Source organism: Cervus elaphus, chromosome 19, assembly GCF_910594005.1.
Source record: "Cervus elaphus chromosome 19, mCerEla1.1, whole genome shotgun sequence".
NCBI classification, from domain to species: domain Eukaryota; kingdom Metazoa; phylum Chordata; class Mammalia; order Artiodactyla; family Cervidae; genus Cervus; species Cervus elaphus.
In genome coordinates, this window is record NC_057833.1 from 53,870,112 (window position 1) to 53,890,423 (window position 20,312).

Genomic DNA, 20,312 nt, shown 5'->3' on the forward strand with positions numbered 1-20,312 from the left:
TTTTAGGGCTGGCTCACTCCGTCAGGCCTAATCTAAAGGCTAGATATAAAGTCATGTGACTGCTGCTTCAATAAAAAATTTATATTGGATAAAGTCTGGTCCTCTATTTATTGTTGTGGTGCTGGGCTTGGCTAATATTTATAAAATAAACGCTTTTACCAGTTGCAGGGGTTTGGGGGGGGGGAAGGCTGGGGGTCAGCACAAATACGCAAGATGTCACTTGTGTAATGGGTTAAGGACTTTGAAGAAGTAGTGATGAACCTGTCCTTTGAGATCATATCTCAGGTGAGCAGTGACCCTGGGTGCCCATTGAGAAGGGTAGTTATGAAAGGGAGCACTCAGGTTGCAGCTCCCCTTTGTGGAGAAGTCTGAAGTGAACAAAAGCATTGGGGTGTTCACCCCTCTCTCAGGTGCAGGACTGTTTCACCCACTCACTAGCACCTTCAGGTTTCGGAGGGTTGCGGTTATGTTAAGGGGAAGACAAGCTGTTGTGGAAAACGATATGATGAAGCCCACGAGCTGTCACAGGCTGTGAAGGAATGGCCCGTTAAGTGTATGTTTCTCTTAACATCTCTTTTCACAAAAGAGAGGACACAATGGGCCTTCCCACGAGTTGTTGATATCCAGGCTTTAACTGGATCCTTAAAGTCCAGACTAGGTAGAAATTGGTGGCGGAGTGGTTCTGACTTAATGGAGCCAGAAGGTAAGCAGTAACTTACTTGGGCTTCTCTCCTGAGCTTTGGAGACTGACTCCATCCTCACCTGACTGAGGCAAGACCTAGAAAAAGAATGGGGGTCTCAGGGATGCCTAGAAACTGATGCTAAGTTCTACTGCTCAAGAGCTCAGGGAAGGGAGTAACGGAAATTCAAACATTCGAGAGTAGAAAAGTTGACCTTGGCTCCTAGCCCTATAAACTGGACATGCACAAAGCTGCTGAAAGGAAGAATCCTGCTTGACCTCTTTGGTGCACCTAACCTTGAACCTTAACTGCACTTGGACTACCCTTAGTTTTTATAATATGTGTAATTCATACATACATATCAATTCAATGTTTGTGAAACTGCCTGGATGTTTTTAAAATCAATACTGGGAGATGGGCATTTCTACATCCCACATTAATCACCTTGCTCTTACCTTACCATAGTCTACACTTAACAACCATTTCAGGCTCTTGAGTGAATAGCACACTCAAAGTTATTTCAATGGGAAAGAAGAGGTGTATATGATACAGGAATATATTTATATTTCTAAATGAGTATAATTAGACACTGGGGGCAAAATCTGCAATCTGTTTGGGAAGAAGAACTCCTTTTCCCTCAGATTCTTTTCTAAAAGTTAGTGTGTTCTACATCCCCTTGATGCAGAAGAGGCTGGGGAATCTGGAGGGGTGACAGAGAATATGTTTGTTAGCTTTGATGTATAGTCTCAATGACTTAAGTTCTCCAAGTGTAACCTTCTTGAAAAATGGTAAAAGTGAATATCTGTTCCTTAGAATTCAGTTAACTTGTAGCTTCATTTGCATAAAAATATTAGTCATTTAAAATTACTACATTTTGAATGATATGTAAAATTTTTATATGGAATAATTATTTTCATGAACAAGCCAAGTTAATGCATTTTTTATGTTCTCACACCAACAGTCTTCAGATACATAAAGGGCAATAGTAAAATATGTATTGTAAAAACAGAAATATGTACAAATATATTTCTCTATCACCATCCCCACATTTCTTTTTCCCCAGAAAGGAAGGCCAAAAAAGTTTAAGTCTCTAACCAAAAGTTAATTATTTAAGTCCTCTTGCCTTGATTTGACATTAACCATAGGATCATATGTGATAAGACTGGTTCTTAGGTATGGGATGCCCTATGTAAAGTTAATGAAAATGTAATTTGCGAAAAATGCAGAAACATTTTTACTCAAAATGGTTATAAAGCAGAGGCTCTCATACTCTAGCTTTGAAAACATGTGTAAACAGGAACACATTGATTAACTGCCGTCCATATAGCCTCATCACGGAGTCCTCAGTGTTCCAGTCTCAGGAGGAACCAGCCCCAGTTTGGTTGTGAAGCTGACCTGCATCAAGTCACACACCCCCATCAAGGTCAGGATCCATGTCTGAGTCAGCGTGTACTCCCCACAGCAGGTTGCATATTGTCAGTGTGTAATGATGTGTTTTCATGAATGGAAACAGAATGAGGGGAGAATACACAGAAGAGGTTATGACAAGCTTGTGACAGTGCAGGCCTTCTGGCCTCTCTCTAAAGGACTCCCTCAACTCTAATGCACCTGCATTAGAGGACACAGGCCTGGAACTCACAGAGCAACTTGGGACTGGAGGTTGTGGGCTGGGAATGGCTGGCAAGTGTGGGGTAGCAGATGAAGCAGTGAAAAAACCCAAGAAGCTAATGAACTTGGGTGTGGGCACAGACCCTCAGATGCCCCAGCCCCAGGCATCCTATCCTCTCTCTCACCATGACACTAGATGCCCAGACCCAGGGCCTCTTCTAAGGGGAGAGGGGTGCGTTGCCTCTCTAAGGGCCTGACCTAGGGGCCAGCACAGTCTCCGTGTAAGGCACTTGGGCTTGGCTCTCCCCAGACCGAGCTGGGGGCTGAGGAACGCTAGCCCACCATCATCACGGCTGTCTCTGTGAGACCCCTGGGGAAGCAGGACCTGTCGGGCACTGTCGGCGTCCATCTGTCCAGCCCCAGGAATGGTGGCTCCGGCTCCGAGGGCCCCGTCTCTGGCTGCCCTGGGGCGGCCAGTCAGCCATTTGTGGTGCTGAAGAGCTCCTGCATGAGTGGGGTGGCGAAGGGGTGGACGTCATGGATGCGCAGTAGCTGTTGGGTGTGCTCGGCGCTGAGGCTGCGGAGCTCGGTGAGTATGGCCATGATCTTCAGGAACAAGAACCTGCCGGCCAGTCGGGAATAGTTGGCGGTACAGCCCGCCCTGCCCCCAACCCCAAAGCTGGAGCCCCTCTGAAATTGCACACGTTTGAGGGTTTTCATCTCAGGACCTCTCAGGTAAGCCAGGAGACAAGGCTCGGCTGAATTCCTTAAGCTTCCACAGCGTCTGTGGACAAGGGGGCAGAGCAGCCTGGCACCCTTGAGGTGTGGACCACTCTCCCCACCCACATCTCCTCCAGGCTTGAGTCTCCGCACACAGGGACGTCGTGGGGAAACCAGGCATTCCAGACACTGCATGAACAGGTCAGTTTGGGGGGAACCTCACTGCCATGGCTAATGAACGGGCGTCAGGACCAAGGGGAGAAGCTGTGGAGGCTGCAGGCAGCAATCCCCCCCTGGATCTAGCCTGGGATCCAGCATCTGAGACACACCTCATGCCTCAGGTTCCCCACGATGCCTCCTGGCTCCATACAGGGGAGGACTGGGCAAAGCAAGACACCCAGCATCCCATGAAGCCAAGCTCAAGAGCCAGCTGCAGCAGGCCCAGCAAGGACCCGAGGTTTGATGTTTGCACAGGCACACCCAGCGCTGGCCTTCCCTGGTCACGGCCCAAGCCTGGTACCAGGTCACAAGGGCTGCTGGGGCCCAGGGAATGGGCCTGAACAAGCAGCCCTCCTCCCTTGGGTGACCAGGACCAAGGAGTTTCCTCCCCTGTTACCTGGAGTTTGTCCTGAGAGGTGGTTAGGCAGTTAGTGCTCCAGGGTGTGGGCTGTAGACTTGGCCGGCAAGGACCTACCTCCAACCCCACCTGTCTGGCTGTGGGCCCCAAGGTCAGCCACCCTGAGCCTCCAGTCCCTGGCAGGATATGGTAGCACTTGCTGCATGGGACTGTTTTCAGGATTAAATATGATATGCATGTAAACTGCTTGGCACCAGGGCTGGCTCTTCTCAACAAATAGTAGTTCTAGTTGACTGTGTAGGAGACCTCAGTGAAGTCCACAAAACAGGGCCCTAAAGCCCTGGTAATCAGAGGCTGCCACAGGACAAGCAGGGCCCTGGGGGCAAGGCTCACACCCCCTCACACCCTCCCTGCTTGCTGCTCACCTGTGGGCGGGCTGGGGCCGGTTGAACTCGATGTAGGCCTTCAGGGTCATGGCGAACCGTTCCTGCAGCTGGTCTACCACGAGGCGCTGCACCACACCTGGACGGTCTGGTGAGGAGGGAAAGGCCACAGGGGCCAAGATAGGCTTGGTCCATCCCAGAGGGACAAATGACCAGCCAACCACCTTCCAGAGAGCCAAGGATTCCCAGGCAAGGAAGTGAAGGGGTTGCTACCCTGAGAGCAAACAGCTGGAGTCCCCATCCTGGCTGAGCAGTGAATGGAGGGCAAGGCCATCAGTCAGGAACCTTCCCTGGGGAAAGCAAAGGAAGGAATGCTGCCCCTGCCCTTGGTTGAAGCTGACGGGGTGTGAGCAAGCCTGGGGAAACAAGGCAGGAAGGGCAGGTGGGGCTCTCACCTGGAGAGAAAAGGGAGATGGCCTGCATAAGCACGTACTCCTCCTTATGCAGCTGCAACTTCTTCAGCATATAGTGGAATTTCAGCACGGGCTCCAGGAGAAGTTGCTGGAAGCCACCTGTGGGTGGGTGCAGGCTGGAGGGGTCCATTTCTCAGGAAGCTGACCCAGGACCCAGATCTCCCTCACCAAGGCCCTCTTTCCCATGGCCCGATCTCCTGCACTGCGGTCCCAGGACCCGCGGATCCTGGTGTGGCTCCTCTCCTCCCTCCACGGTTGTTTTCCCACCCTCTGCCAGGTCAGACAGGCGTCTCTCGGGCACCTGCAGGGTCTTCCACACAGTAGGACAGCCGACCACACTCCCAGGTCCTGGTCTCTGCGTTGAACACCGTGTTGAATCTCAGCTGGCACAACTCAAAGGCGGCCCCCTTCAGCAGGGAGATCTGGTCCTCTATGGGCAGGTCCCTGGCAGCAAGGATAAGGAGGGAATGCCAGCTTCCAAGGAAGCTGCCACCGGCCAGCACCCACTCTTATAATCCTGAATCAGGGTGGGGGTGGCGAAGGGAAGAGGTAGGATGGGCTCCTGCCCCTGAGCACAACTGCAGTAGCCTTCAAATTGCCTCCACTCTCTCCCCCTCACAATCCAGCAAGCAGAGTCCTCCTCACTGCCATCTTCCTCTGGGCCCCTGCCACCTTCAGGGACTCTCCACTGCTGATGTGGCTGGGTGTCCGGGCCCCTTACAGCCCAGCCCCCTCTCCTCCAGCTCCCTGCACAGCCTGGGCTCCTGGTCCCTGGCCTCATACTTTCTGCCTAGGTTTCCCCATTTGGGATGATTACATCCTTTGAAGTGAAGTGAAGTGTTTTAGTCGCTCAGTCATGTCTCTTTTGCAACCCCATAGACTGTAGCCCGCCAGGCTCCTCTATTGATGGAATTCTCCAGGTAAGAATACTGGAGTGGGTAGTCATTCCCTTCTCCAGGAGATCCTCCGGATCCAGGGATCGAACACAGGTCTCCTGCAATGTAGGCAGATTCTTTACCGCTGAGCCACCAGGGAAGCCCTTTAGCTTCGCTTAAGTAAATCCTGCTAGTCCTTCAGGCCGAGCAGTCCCTATGCCTCCTAGAGGTCTTTCCGGAGAGCAGTCCTTCTGCAGGCGCCAGTCCTCAGCGTGAGTGCCGTGCAGCGGGGCATTCTGCTTCCTGCTGTCTATTTTGAATTAGCCATGTCTACTGCTCCTCTCCAGGCAGACTGCCCTGAACCCCAACCCCAGCACAGCACAGGCCCAGCCACGGTGGCTGCTTCTATCCACTGTGTTAGACTGACACAGTGACTTCCTACCTGGGTGCTGTGCTTAGCCACTCAATCATGTCGGACTCTTTGCGACCCCATGGACTATAGCCCACCAGGCCCCTCTGTCCATGGGGATTCCCCAGGCAAGAATACTGCAGTGGGTTTCCATGCCCTCCTCCAGGGGATCTTCCCAACCCAGGGATCGAACCTGCATTACAGGTAGATTCTTTACCATCTGAGCCACCAGGGAAGCCCTCCCTACCTGAAAGCCTCTCCCCGTCTCCCAACTAATGGAGGCATTCTACCTAAAAGCCCAGAAGGGAGTTCTTGAAGAGGACCTATGCCTGGCTTTGGTCTCCTCAGGAGTTTAGCCTCTTCTTTTAGATCTGCAAGGTTGAGCCACAAATACCACAAAGTTGATCTTTTCCTGCTGTGTCCCCCCTAGTGCCCCACCCAGGACCCGGCAGGGGGCCGGTTCTGAAGGCTGTATGCTTCCTAAGCTGGCCTCTGATTAACTGAGATCCTATGCACCTGCCTTAACCTTAGTGAACCTCAGTTTTCTATCTGTGGAATGAAGCTGAGAGTAACGCCTGCTTCCTGGGATGGTTGTGCTCAAAGCTGATTGTCACAAAAATGAGTGCCCTCCCACCCTGGCGCTAAGTCCTGGGTCACTGGACGGTCAAGGGGGATCTGCTGGGCCCACGGGTGAAAGTGGGTCCCTCTCCCTGCTCCGTGACCTAATTTGCCACAAACTGAACCCCACTCCAGCCTGTGAACACCCTCACTCCAGTAAATAAGTCCTGCATGTCACCCACAGGAGAACCCGTGGGCTCCTGGAGAAGAACCTGTCCTCTGCCAGTGGATGGAGTCAGGGCTCTGTGTGTGATTCAGTTCCACCTGCCCAGGCCCGGCCTGGTGGGCCTAACCCCAGGGAAGACACGCCCGGTGCTACTTCACACTATGACAGGCTCCCTATTGTGGGGCTGTGGTTGCCACCACACCAGTAGGGTCCAGAGTTTCTCAGTCACCCGGTTGCCCAGTGGTTGGTGCCTACATGCCTAGTTTTGGAAGTCCCGGCCCATTGTCCTCCTTCTCAGCCTTCTCTAGCTGTGGACTGCTGGTGACATAGCATCTGTTCCTAGCCCTCTTCTTCTCTCTATGGGCCTCCTCCCTTTTCCTTCCAACTCTTCCATTGCTCTTGAACTATCAACTTGTGACTCCCACCCCTTGGCAGGAAAATGGGGAAGGGGCATCACTCTCTGAACATCCACATATATGTGCTGAGAGCTCTTCCAGAGGTTTTCTTATTTCACATAAAAGCCCTGCAAGGCAGGCATCATTAGCCCCAGTCTAGCAGATGAGGCAGCTGAGCCACAGGTTAAATGGCAGGCCACAGTCACAAAGCTAATGAGCCACAGAGACAGCGAGGGCTCCACTCCCCCACACGACAAGGTGCCCTGGGGACAGAGGTAAAGGAGTATCTTTTGGCACCAGCGTCCTCCCAATTCAGAGAAATCTACCCCAGACGCTCTGAACCTGCTCCTTTCCACACCGTCCACCCAGCCCCTGTGTCCTACCTGAAATAGGAGATGACCTTGGCAAAGTTGATGATGCCTTTGAACATGTAGGTGGACACGTCAGCTATGTGGGGCAACAGGGAAAAGATCTCTTTCCCGCCATTGTCGGCTGGGGGCTTGTAGTTCCAGACGCTGCCGTCTTCCCCCCGCAGCTGCAAGGAGAGTTTCACTGAACACAGATCTTCCCTGATCTTCCTCCACTTGGCGGCTTCTTCCCTGGACTGAATCTGCAGAGGCTCTGGAATCTGGCGGCCACTGCTGAGCACATCCGGCAGCTGGGGCATGAGCCGGAAGTGGGAGAGAAGGGAGAGGAGACAGAATATATTCTCCCAAAGGAATTTTCCCTGTTCCCAGACAGGCACACACAACCACAGCTGCTCCCTGAGAGGATGCAGAGAGGCAGGCCTGTACAACCCCCACCCCACCCCCACACACAGAGCACTGGTTTCTCCTCTTCTCTCTGGAGGATCTCTGACTTCACGGTCCCTCACATTCCTGTCTGGTCAGAGATGGGTTAGCTTCCTGCTTTGGTGGAAGGTGAGGGGGCCTCCATCGAGGAGTGTGTCCCAAGCGTCCCTGAGCTTGCACTCAGGAAACTCAGGAAAGGATCTGGGAGCTGGAGATGGAAAGAACAGACTTTGGGGGCCGCTGGCTACGTTCTCTGAACTGGATGGGTCACAAGATACCTGTGGGCACAGGTGAAAGAGGGCACTAGGATCAGACAACGCTGCCATGGCTGAGGGCACTGAAGTTTCCTGGATCAGTAAAACCAGTTCACAAACGTCATGCCCACTCTGCAACCTCATACAGCCCTGAATGCCAGCAACCCTGGGGCAACTCAGCTGTCCATAACTCCATTTCTGACTCAGACTCCATTTCTACAGGCTGTGGAAGGAGAGAACAGAGTGTCTCAGCATAAGTTAGCATCACCTGAGGGGTCTTATAGCACAGACTGCTGGGCCCTGCCCTCAAAGGTTCTGATTCAGGGGTGAACTGAGAATCTGCATTCCTAACAAGTTCCCAGGTGCTGCTGCTGCTCCTGAAAGTCCAGGGGCCACTCTTCGAGAATCCCTGGGAATGAGATTGGGGTCCTGAGGAGTGAGCACAGGAGCTGAGCCGTCTCAAAAGCCTCATACCCGGAAATTCTTGAAATGAATGAAGGTGCTGTCAAAGGTGTTCATCTGAGCAGTCGTCAGCTCCCTGATCATCATTTGCTGCTCTTCAGTCAGACCCTTGGCTCCAGGGGGCTGAGTTTCAATCCGTTCTCTCTTCTTCCTCCTGATCAAGGCCCGTCTCTGCTCCACAGCCGCATCAGACATGATCACTGCAAGGACAGTCAGGAGCAGACTCAGGCAGCAGCAGAGGATGGGGACAGACTGGTGACAAGGATCCTGCCCTTTTCCAGACTCTCAGGACTCTGGGCTCCTCTGGAGAAACACTCTGGGGGAAGGACGGGTGTGCTGCCTGTGACTGTGGGGTTCAAGACAACTCCGTGGAACAGTGGGAATTGCTGTGGCTTCTGGGTCTTAACGCAAAGGGCTTCAGTGACGGCCTTGCCACTTTGTAGTGGTGACCTTGATGGGCTTCTTCACCTCTCTTTCCTTCGTGGTAAGCTGGAGTGACAGTGCTCACCTCACACTGCTCTTAGGATGAGACACTGCATGGGAAGTGCCTAATATAACTGCTGCTATGTAATAGTTGTTTCATAAATGCACCCAATTATTTTTTTCTGGTGTATCAGATACCATTAAGACTCCTGAGAGTCCCCCAGGATCTCTGGGTCTCAGAGAACTGGGCTACTGCTTAGCAAGACGTATCTTCTCTAGCCACTTCCTATGTAGCCTGGGGCTTTAAGGTCATCTGTGAATTCATGGAGCCCACTTGTGTGTGCAGAGCAAAGCTCTGGGGGAGGGGGTCCTGGTGGGGAGGGGACAACAGGCACAGCTGGTCTGCAGGAAAGGCTCTCTGCCAATGCCCAGGGAACCTGGCCCTTTAAAGGCTGCCCAAGGTCTCATGTCCCTCTGTGACTGAGGGAGAGAAATACACCTTGGAAGCTTCCAGCCTTTTCCCATGCTCTTTTATCTCAGAGCCCCTGGGAGCACAATTTTACCAAAGCTGGACAGGGGAAATGAGAACCCTTCTGCCACTGGCTGCACACAATTCCTTGAGGACGCTAGGTGTGGGCCACTGGTAGAAGGTGCAGGTCATAGCACACCATGAGTCTCCAGCTTCTCGTTCCCAATTCACCTCCCCTAATTTACTAAAACACCTAGGAAGGGCACAAAACCAATCATGCAAGCACAACTGAGAGGGGAGTGGAGTACGACCCTGGCCAGAGAGAAGCAGGCCTCCAAGAACAAAGAATGGAGAAAACACTCCACTTCTCCCGTCCCTCCAGGATAGGCAGGGGACCTCAGATTAACGTCTGCCCCTGTGTGCACGCGCACACGCATGCTCTCGTGCACACCGTGGCTCACACGCCCACACCCGCTCCCGCAGCCTTTGCTCACTCTCCTTCCTCATGCCGCTCTCCAGGCACTTGCGAAGGCGGCAGGCCTGGCATTGGCGCCGGGTCTTCTGGGTGATCTCACAGGTGCCCTTCCGGAAGGGGCACCGGGGCCGGGCATTGCGTTTCATGGCCCTCCTGCAAGAGGACAGAGAGCAGAAGATAGGCTGCATTGTGCACCCTGGATTCCTGTCCGCCCCTGACACGGACACTGGTCACACCCTCTGTGGGCTCTGCCTTTGCCTCTGAGATGGGTGGGCTTCATAGGAAAGGTACAGACCAGGGCTCTTCAGACTTCTGTGGGTGCCCAGAGGCCTCCGAGCCTGCTGGAGGAGGGGAGCCAGGAACTAGACTGTCCTCAGCATCCACATGGGAGGTGGACACTGCTCAGGGCCTGCACCGGGGCTGCGTCGTGAGATGCTTCAGCACCCTGAGGCCCGCACCCTCTCCCCTTCTTCCTAACCCCCAGGAATCCCAGGAGAACTGGGCCAAGTTTCTGTGGAGGTGGCTTCTTCCTCGATTTCTCCTTGGAAGAGGAAACTGGAGGAAATCTGGCCCCATTCTAGATTGGGAGGCCAGAGGACCGGGTACACTACGGGAAACTTTCTACCTCACTGGAAAAAGGTTTCCCCTTGCTGACTGCCGCAGGGGAACAGAGAAGCTCAGAGCCCCATATTAATGGAGTGTATGGGTGCTGCGTCCACATGTCCCCAGACAGCTGCACCAGATGGGAGACAAGGTGGTAAATTCCTTCTAGAGACCCCAGCGCACACACACCCTCCCCCACAGCCCAGCCATCCTGCACTTTGCCAGAAGACCCAGTCAGTGGGGCCCGAACTTTATTCCCCTGCCCCCAATTTTCACAGCTGAATAGATGGAAACAAATTCTCCTTTGGAATCTGGCTTCTGGCTCTGGTCCAGCAGTGTGAAAAATGAAGAATGGACTATGGCTACTGAGTGGGCCCTGGGGGCTGATCCGGGAGACCTGAGGCCAGGAGCCAGACGGCGAAGGGGTGTATTTCTCAGGCCCCACCTTCTCCCCTGCTGGGTAAGAGACCCCTGGGTGACTGGGGTAAGGAGCCCATGTTTATCAGCCATACTGTGGATTGGATGCAGGGCTACAGATTGTGCAGAGCATTGCAAACTTAGTTATTAGAACCCTATGAGATTCATTTGGTCATCTGCCTGGCACAGATGAGGAAATGGAGTCCATGAGAAGAAAGAGCACTTGCTGTCCTCGAGGTAGAGGACAGGCTGAAGTTTGGATTCAGGTCTGCCTGATACCAGGACCCAAGCTCTGACCCCTACCGCGAGCCGCAGGGAGAATCCAGGTCTGGCTCCGGTGTCCTTCCTACTCCGTGTGGCCTCATTGGTGGACGCCCAGCTCAGCATCCACACGGGAGGTGGACACTGCTGTGTGGCCACTGTGTGGACACTATGGTGCGGCCTCATTGGTGGACTCCCAGCTCAGGGATCTGTCTGGGGCTCCTTGCTAGTGACCAGCTCTAGAGTTGGCTGGGGCCCTGGTCTAGGTGATGTGAATTGAAGGGTCTTCTGGGGAAGATTTCTTTGCTCTTAGAGGACAAGAGGGACCTTTCTATTCCTCAGCTGAGCCCTGTAGCTCCCAGCCTGAACCCCCGGCACTTTGCTGCCCTCAGTGGAGCAGGCAGTATAGGCACTCTCTGATGGCAGAAGAGGAAAAAGGTCTGACTGCTGGGCTCACCAACCCCTTGAAGGCCTCAGATTTCTAGACTGTGCGAGGTGACATGTTCTCCTTGTTGTTCAACACCGTGAGTGGAGAGTTGTTGCTTGTAGCTGAGCACAGGCTGACAGTGACCCACACGGATGTCCATTTCTCCCTGGAACATGAGAGCTTCCTGAGCTGACCTAACCCCTGGGGCCTCATACGTGACCATATCAGCTCCTAAACCGGGGTTTCTTCACTCTGGGCGGGAGTGGGGGCGGGGGTGGGTGGGTCCTCGGCTGCTGCAGTGCATTACTGGGCTCCTCCTGGCCTGGACACCCGACTCCCAGAGAGAACTGGAAAGGCTGAGTAGAAAACCTGTTTTCAATTGAGTAGATAAGCAGATGAGGAGAGAGAGAGGAGCCAGGCTCACAATGCAGAGAGAGAATACCCAGGTCCCAGTCAAGCCCATTACTGGGCTCCCCCCTGCACCCAACTGACTGGCGACCCAGCTTTGATGGGACTGCAAGCTGGACCTTGGTGCTGGGGTCCATTTCCATTTAAATGTCCAGCCATCAGGAGGAACTCTGCAGAGGTCAAGTCAGCTGACTGTCCTCAGAATGCACGAGGGGCCCAAGTGTGCCCCTGCAGGGCGAGCTGTCCTCCCTCCTCTCCTGGCTGGCTTCTTTCCCTCGTGGTCTGAGCCTGCACTAAGCAGTGTCATTGTTCTTTCTTCAGCTGAACAACGTGACCATTCTGTTCGGGCCTGTCTTGCTGTGAGCTGGGACTTTTTAGTCCTTAATATTTTGGATCTCTGTTTCTAGATGAGCTGGTGTGTCATATTCTTCACTTATTTTATGCCATTCTTTACTTAACACCGCTCCTTAAGAGTGATCTGAACTCTTGAATTTTGTGGATTTTCAAATTCTTTCTCCTCTTTTATGGACTCATTTGCTGTATTTGCTATTTTATTCAAGAGCACATGGAGAAACAAAGGGAGATCTTAATGGAAAGGGGCCTTTCCTGAGTAGAGTGGGAAAATAGAAGATGAAGATTTCCTCTCGGATGTTAATGGTTCTCCTGAGACTAATTAGGAGGCCTTTGGATGGGCCACCAGCCCACACTCTGAACCTGGGCCTCTGAAGCTGAGGCCCTGAGATGGTGCCCAGGGAACTAATGGCAGAGCCCCAGTTAGATGTGACCCATTTTGTCAGAGGTAGCAGGTGGGTGAAAAGTTGACAGGTAACTCTACCTGAAAAAGCCTTTGCATCCTTCACATGTCATGACATTGAAGTGATAACCAGTGGCCTTGTCCCCACATACACGGCAAATCTGGGGACCCTCTTCTTCCTCATCTGCACCAGTGATGGAATTTGTAGATGCAGAGTCAGCTTCTCCACAGTGCACGAGGTCAGCATGGTTCCACTTTTCTTCATGGCCCACCTCCAGCTTTGCTTCTGAGCCTCTTGGACTAGAAGTGAAAACACCACAGGGAATGAGAACCCTGGCCAGGTGTGTGCTGAGGCAGCCGCAGTGTGCATCACTCATGTTTGGTTTTGTGGACACAAGAGCTGACTTTCCATACAATAAATGGGGGTAGAGGACTAGAGTTAGAGAGAAAGTTGTTACCATGATATTTGTGTTCAATAATAAGGCCCTGGAGTAAAACACATGGACAAAGAACATGGGGGAGAGAAAAGTTAGAGGAAGAAATGAGAAGGAAAAAGAAAGGAGTGTCTGGGTTGGACCAAAGAAGTAATACTTGGATAGACTCAGATTAGGAGGCCATGAGCTGGTCACAGGCCTGAACATGGGGCTGTCCATGGGACAGGACACTTGTTCTGGAACTGAGGAGACCCAGAGAGCTGGCCCCTCAGGTGTATTGTGGCCCAGACTCCCAGAGAGAACTGGAAAGGCTGAGCAGAAAACCTGTTTTCAATTGAGTAAATAAGCAGATGAGGAGAGAGAGGAGCCAGGCTCATGACGCAGAGAGAGAATACCCAGGCCCCAGTCAAGCTGAGGGGTAAATGAGTAATCAAAGAACTCATACCCATTCATAGAGCTGTACCCTAGATGTCATCCCCAGGTAACTTTCCCCTGGAGGGTGTGACTTGAATTCTACTTGGGAGTAGGCATAGAGGACAGTGGGCAGACACTGGAAACTGTCCTATTCACTATTCTTCCCCAAAGTCTCTCCAAGCCACCACACTACAGATGATGTTGCTTTTTCTAAAAGCAAAATAAAACTTCTAGTAAAACTTCAACACACAAATTTCTGTTTTTAGCAGCATAACAGATGAGAGCTGACCATTTCACATATAAGAATGAATTAGAAATGAATCTGTTCCATGACCCTGACCCTTCAAAACTGCAAATAAAATAGACTGACTGGAAACTTGAACTGACCAGGTATGTGGAAATTTTCTCTGATTTTTTGAATTATAATTCTGACCTCATACAGGCTTGTAGGAAAAAATGTATACTTTGCGTGTCCAGAAAAGCCACAAAGAATACGATTTAAAGTGATTGTAGGTTGTTAGTGCTCCCAGACATCCACAGAAGCAGAATTAATCCTCCCCACCCCCACCCCACCCTGTAGAGAAACTCACCTTCCACCTAGACACAAAGAATCACACAAGTAATTTTCAAGGAATATGAGCAAAAACTCATAATCATGAATAAAAAACTAACATGGCACCATGAGCAGGAGACAGTGAAAACAACTTACAACAGGATTAGACCTGCAAAGACCCCCTGAATTATCAAGCAAAGAAAGTTTAAATAAATAGTAGAAGAGGCTGACAATCAAAGAAAGAGAAAAAGCCTATGAAACTGACCAATCAGATTTGTAAAATGAATAAAAATTGACCATAAAATCTGAACAAACAACTATATAAACCAATGATAACAATGCTTGGGAGTTAAAAAGAAAAGCAAAACACAACTAAAATATGCAAAAACATGTAAGTCAGAAGATGGAGGTACATATACACAATGGAATATTACTCAGCCATTAAAAAGAATACATTTGAATCAGTTCTAATGAGGTGGATGAAACTGGAGCCTATTATACAGAGTGAAGTAAGTCAGAAAGAAAAACACCAATACAATATACTAACTCATATATATGAAATTTAGAAAGGTGGTAATGATAACCCCACATGCGAGACAGCAAAAGAGACACAGATGTATAGAACAGTCTTTTGGACTCTGTGGGAAAGGGCGAGGGTGGGATGGTTTGGGAGAATGGCATTGAAACATGTATATTATCATAGGTGAAACAAATCGCCAGTCCAGGTTCGATGCATGAGACAGGGTGCTCGGGGCTGGTGCACTGGGATGACCCAGAGGGATGGGAAGGGGAGGGAGGTGGGGGGGAGGCTCAGGATGGGGAACACCTGTACACCCGTGGCGGATCCATGTCAATGTATGGCAAAACCACTACAATATTGTAAAGTAATTAGCCTCCAATTAAAATAAATATGTTTTTTTAAAAAAGAAGATGGATGATTACAATGATAGTTTTCTAAGGTTCAATAGTGTTGAGGGAGGAGAAAGATAATAAATCAGATTTTAATTAGTAAAGTGTGCCTGTTAAGATTTCTGAAGTTTTTTTAGTCACTCTATCATGTCCAACTCTTTGCGACTCCGTAGACTTTGTAGCCCACCAGGCTCCTCTGTCCGAGGAATTCTCCAAGCATGAATACTGGAGCAGGTAGCCATTCCCTTCTCCAGGGGATCTTCCCAACCCAGGGACTGAACCTGCATCTCCTGCATAAGACTTCTAGGCAACCACTAAAAGTCTGGAAATAGAATGCATAGCTTAAAAGCTTGTAGAAAGGAAAAAATGGAAGAATAAAGAAAAGTCCAACCATAGAGAGAAGAGAAACTGAAATAGCATGATGGAAAGAGCAAATATGTTGATAATTAAATGTAAATGCAGCTGATACTTGAATAGCACTAGCTTGAATTGAGTGGTCCACTTGTGTGGAGATTTTTTTAGGTAAATGTATCGGAAAATTTTTTGGAGATGTGTGGCAATTTGAAAAACTCTTAAGATGAACCACATAGCTAGAAATATTGAAAAAATTATAGGTATCTCCTGAACACATAAAAATGTGTAGATATTAGTCTTCCTTACATAGGCATAAGATGAGAGGTATTTAATATCAAATCAATAATGTGTTAGTTTTCTTACTGTTTTATAATTTTGTTTACATTACTGTACAGTTTGCCTCTCTTGTAATTGAAAAAATTGTGTATCTTGTCATCATAGGTACTTTTTTTTAATGTCACAATGTTTTCAATAGTATGTTTGCCATAAAAACCAAATGATGATTCATTTAGTGTATAGTCCAGGCTCTGTGAAACAACCCTTTCACTTGCATTAGACTACCATAAACCAATTGTATTGCTATTTCTTACTTATCAATGCATGAATCATTATACCTATAAATAAATATGAACTTCTTTTTCACATTATCTTTTCATTTTTATATCTACTGTTAGTAATATGTATAACATCTATATCATAATGATGTAGGTACTGATCAATAATTCATCTTATAAGAAGATGATGGGAACTTACAGTATCCATACAGTATAGTACTATAAATTTGTTTTCTCTTATGATTTTATTAATAACATTTTCTTTTCTTTAGTCTACATTATTGTGAGATACTTTATTGTAAGACTGATACATATAACATATAAAACATGTGTTAATTGAATGTTGTTATTGTTAAGTCTTCTAGTCAACAGCAGACTCAGTAGTGCAGTTGTGGGGGAGTCAAAAGTTATAAATGGATTTTTGACTGTGCAGGTCAGTGCCCCTAACCCCCATGTTGTTCAGGGGGTATACTGTATATTAAACATTCTCATTAAAAGAGACAAATGGTTTCAACAGATACCTGGGGCTACCTAAGGTTCAGGATTAGTACTAGAGAATAAGGGATGGTGATGGATATTAACTGCACTGACTGTGGTGATCATTTCACAATATGTACAAGTACAGAATTATTACATTCTACATCTGAAACTAGTGTAAACTTATGTCAGTTATACCTCGATAAACACATATACATACATAATTTTTTAAAGAGATGAGGCAGAAAGATACTAAAATCATTACTAAGAATTCTTGAAACTCAGTGCTCTAGGTCCTTTGCAAAAGAGAACTCATTTAGTCATCAAAACAGTTATCACAACAGCAAACGTGTGTTGAGCGTCTTCCACACACCAGATACTCTGTTATGTTGGTCTTTTTTCAGATGCTCCAGAAGCTGAAAATCACTCTTTTGGCAGAACTCCAGGGTCTGCTATGAAACCCTCTAACTGCTCCACAGATGCAAAAAGCGTTCCCAAATTAAAGAGCTTTACAGGAAGGGAAAATTTTATAAGTAAGATATTGGAGGAGGTTTTCAGCTTCATTCAGGAGCCATTAGGCATAGCAGAACTTGGGGCTGTGGAGACAGTAGCAGGTATTCTGCACATAAATTAGCAACTTTGGACAGTAGGAGACTGAGGTGGCCGTCCCTCAGCCATTGGTATAAGTGCCCTTCCCAAGAAGGGGCATGACAATCATGACACAATGCAAGTATCACAACAGAAGCTCAGTAGATACACATCAAGAGGATGAAAGAAATGTTTCCAAAAGGACAGAGGAGAGAGATACACTTAATCTGTGTCTGATTACTGCATTCCCCAATTCCCTAATGAGGTGACATTAGAATTAACACCAGGATCTCACTCCATAGCACTTTTGGTGTAACTTTTGCTTTGTTTGGCCCAAGTTAAATAAGCAGACCTAGCATATTCTGTAGTTCATTCTCTCATATTCTCATAAAGCCCCATTTACAGCACCTGTAACAGGTGTTCTCCAAACATGGTCCCCAATAAAACACACCTCTCACTTTCATACCCTGGTATAGTCCCTCTCAGGATGAACCAGGGATGGTCCGTGACTTGCTTAAACCCATAAGAATATGAGGAAGTGACACACTGCCAGTCCTGGGCCTAAGTCATAGGAAGGTCTGGCTGCCTCTGCTTTTGCCCTTTGGAGAGCCTTAACCACCATGTGAGAAAGTTTGTCTACCCTGCTGCCACACACTGAGTCCACGTGAAGAGGGATGACCATCTGGGATGACCCGGGTGACAAAGGCCCATTGCCCCTCCTGCCAGCTGTCCCCGCCCCTCCTGCCAGCCGTCCCCACCCCTCCTGCCAGCTGTCCCCACCCCTCCTGCCAGCTGTCCCCACCCCTCCTGCCAGCTGTCCCCTTCAGGCTCTGGGCATGTGAGTGGGCAGTCTCGATGTCCCAGCACAGCTTAATGTCCACCTGTGTCATGTAGAGCGGAAGAACTCCCAGCAGAGCCCCGTCAAAGCACAGTAGCACGACAGAAAGTAAAATGGTGGTTGGTTTAATTGGTAAATTTGGGGGAGGTTTGTCACTTGGCAAGAGATTATGGAAGCAGGTCGCCTGGAGCTTTGTTAGATGTAGATCTGAACTGGGGTGGACAGGGTGCCAGCTGACACCCCCAAACTTGTTCCCATTCCATTCTTACATCAGTCCTCCTTACAGAATGACACTGTGTGGACAGGAAAATGACAGCGACTAGGTGATGGTATGCACCAGCCACATCTCTCTTTCATATGAGTTTAATAAGACCAGTTATCTGTGCAGTTTCCATCCAGTCTAGCTGTATTTACTCTGAGGTTTGCACCCGCTCCTCGCTGCCTGTGAAAGTGTGAACTCTAGCGGAGGATTGAAATGATCAACTCTTGTATTCTCTGAAAGTAAAATACTCCTTTAGTGAGGTCTTTGCAAAAAATAATTAATTGTAAAATGCAGTATTTAGGCTGAATATACTAAAAAAGGGATAAATTAATGCTGGAGAGGGTGTGGAGAAAAGGGAACCCTCTTACACTGTTGGTGGGAATGCAAACTAGTACAGCCACTATGGAAAACAGTGTGGAGATTTCTTAAAAAACTGGAAATAGAACTGCCATATGACCCAGCAATCCCACTTCTGGGCATACACACCGAGGAAACCAGATCTGAAAGAGACACGTGCACCCCAATGTTCATCGTAGCACTGTTTATAATAGCCAGGACATGGAAGCAACCTAGATGCCCATCAGCAGACGAATGGATAAGGAAGCTGTGGTACATATACACCATGGAATATTACTCAGCCATTAAAAAGACTTCATTTGAACCAGTTCTAATGAGATGGATGAAACTGGAGCCCATTATACAGAGTGGAATAAGCCAGAAAGATAAAGACCATTACAATATACTAACACATATATATGGAATTTAGAAAGATGGTAATGATAACCCTATATGCAAAACGGAAAAAGAGACACAGATGTACAGAACAGACTTTTGAACTCTGTGGGAGAAGGCGAGGGTGGGATGTTTCAAAAGAACAGCAGGTATATTATCTATGGTGAAACAGATCACCAGCCCAGGTTGGATGCATGAGACAAGTGCTCGGGCCTGGTGCACTGGGAAGACCCAGAGGAATCGGGTGGAGAGGGAGGTGGGAGGGGGGATCAGGATGGGGAATACGTGTAACTCTATGGCTGATTCATATCAATGTATGAAAAAACCCACTGAAATGTTGTGAAGTAATTAGCCTCCAATTAATAAAAACAAACAAATGCAAAAAAATAAATAAAAAATAAAAAATTAACCTTTAAAAAAAAATTCTCAGCAAGGAAAGGCCATCAATAACTGATTGAATAAATTAATAAATTATACACGACTGGGGCTTGCTGCCCTGAGTGCACATGTCCTCACCTACTCTTAGTGAGTGATGAGTTGACATTGCTTAGCTAGAAGGAGGTAGAGCCAGAATTTGAACCCAGGTCAGCCTCACTCCAGAGCCTGTGTTCTTAATTCAGCATCCTGCTGCATCCTTCAGAAGGTGTGTTTCTGAATGGGTGAGCCATTTGTTAAACCCACTTTCTGTGCAGACTTTTTCCTAGGCAGGTCCTCCATGTCATGTAATCCCTTTGAGGTAGCTCTCTGTTCTTGGGCAGAAGGTGATTCCCTGAGATCCTCAGATCTTGCCATCTCAATGCTGATTATAGCAGAAGGGACCAAGGAACTTTGCTGCCACTCCAGCCACATCCAGAGGCTTCTGGTCCCGCACCCTCTGGAGAGCTGCGGGTCCTCCCTCTCATGGTCAGAGGAGCATGTGTTCACCCACTGGCTCTTGACCAGTTCCAGGGAAGCTCCATCTGTATTCCAGATCCTTCACTTTCTAAGCAGAGGTTCACATGAGCAGATGGCCATACCACTAAAAGCACCTGAGTTTTTTCCGGGGTTGATGCGGCCCATTTTCTGCAGACTCATTGGTTCTCAGCCTTTGTATTAATATTTTTGTCATTGTATATTTTTAGAGTCTTTTCTTTTTTTTCTCACCCACCAGGGTCTTAATTAAGCCCTTAGAAAAACCAGCTTCAGTGAGGAATCTTTGGAGAGCTTTGGGGTGGTCTGCACATTCAGACTGGTTCCACAGTGTGCTGCCTAAGAAATCATTGAGATTGCTGAAGGCTCAGTCCTCGGTGCATGGAGCATGGCCTGACCAGACTGATGTAAACAATACAGTTACTTCATTTGCTAAGGTCTGCAGGCCACTGCTAAATTAGGAAGAAGGGAATGACATACATGGGTCTACACATGGGGATGACTGACTGTAACCAAATAGGACCCACCTGTCCCACATCTGAAGGTCAGAGGACTTTGGATTTTGCTCCCTGGGGCACGAGATGCGGCAGGTACTGTCCCGCTCTCATTGTCAAGATGGCCTCGCCCCTGCCACTGACCT

General features: G+C 48.9%; 1 protein-coding gene across 1 annotated transcript in view; it reads right to left on the reverse strand.

Annotated features, from left to right (window-relative positions):
- Window positions 1-1,559: 1,559 nt before the first annotated feature.
- The window catches only part of NR1I2 (nuclear receptor subfamily 1 group I member 2), a 32,918-nt gene continuing 14,165 nt past the window's right edge, over window positions 1,560-20,312 (reverse strand). Inside the window, exons 2-9 of the mRNA XM_043874212.1 lie at window positions 12,730-12,948; window positions 9,798-9,931; window positions 8,424-8,611; window positions 7,288-7,562; window positions 4,743-4,885; window positions 4,424-4,540; window positions 4,011-4,116; window positions 1,560-2,910 (exon numbers count right to left, since the gene is read on the reverse strand). Coding sequence (XP_043730147.1) covers window positions 2,766-2,910; window positions 4,011-4,116; window positions 4,424-4,540; window positions 4,743-4,885; window positions 7,288-7,562; window positions 8,424-8,611; window positions 9,798-9,931; window positions 12,730-12,761 — 1,140 coding nt within the window. The 5' untranslated portion in view covers window positions 12,762-12,948 and the 3' untranslated portion in view covers window positions 1,560-2,765. The remainder of the gene's footprint in view (window positions 2,911-4,010; window positions 4,117-4,423; window positions 4,541-4,742; window positions 4,886-7,287; window positions 7,563-8,423; window positions 8,612-9,797; window positions 9,932-12,729; window positions 12,949-20,312) is intronic.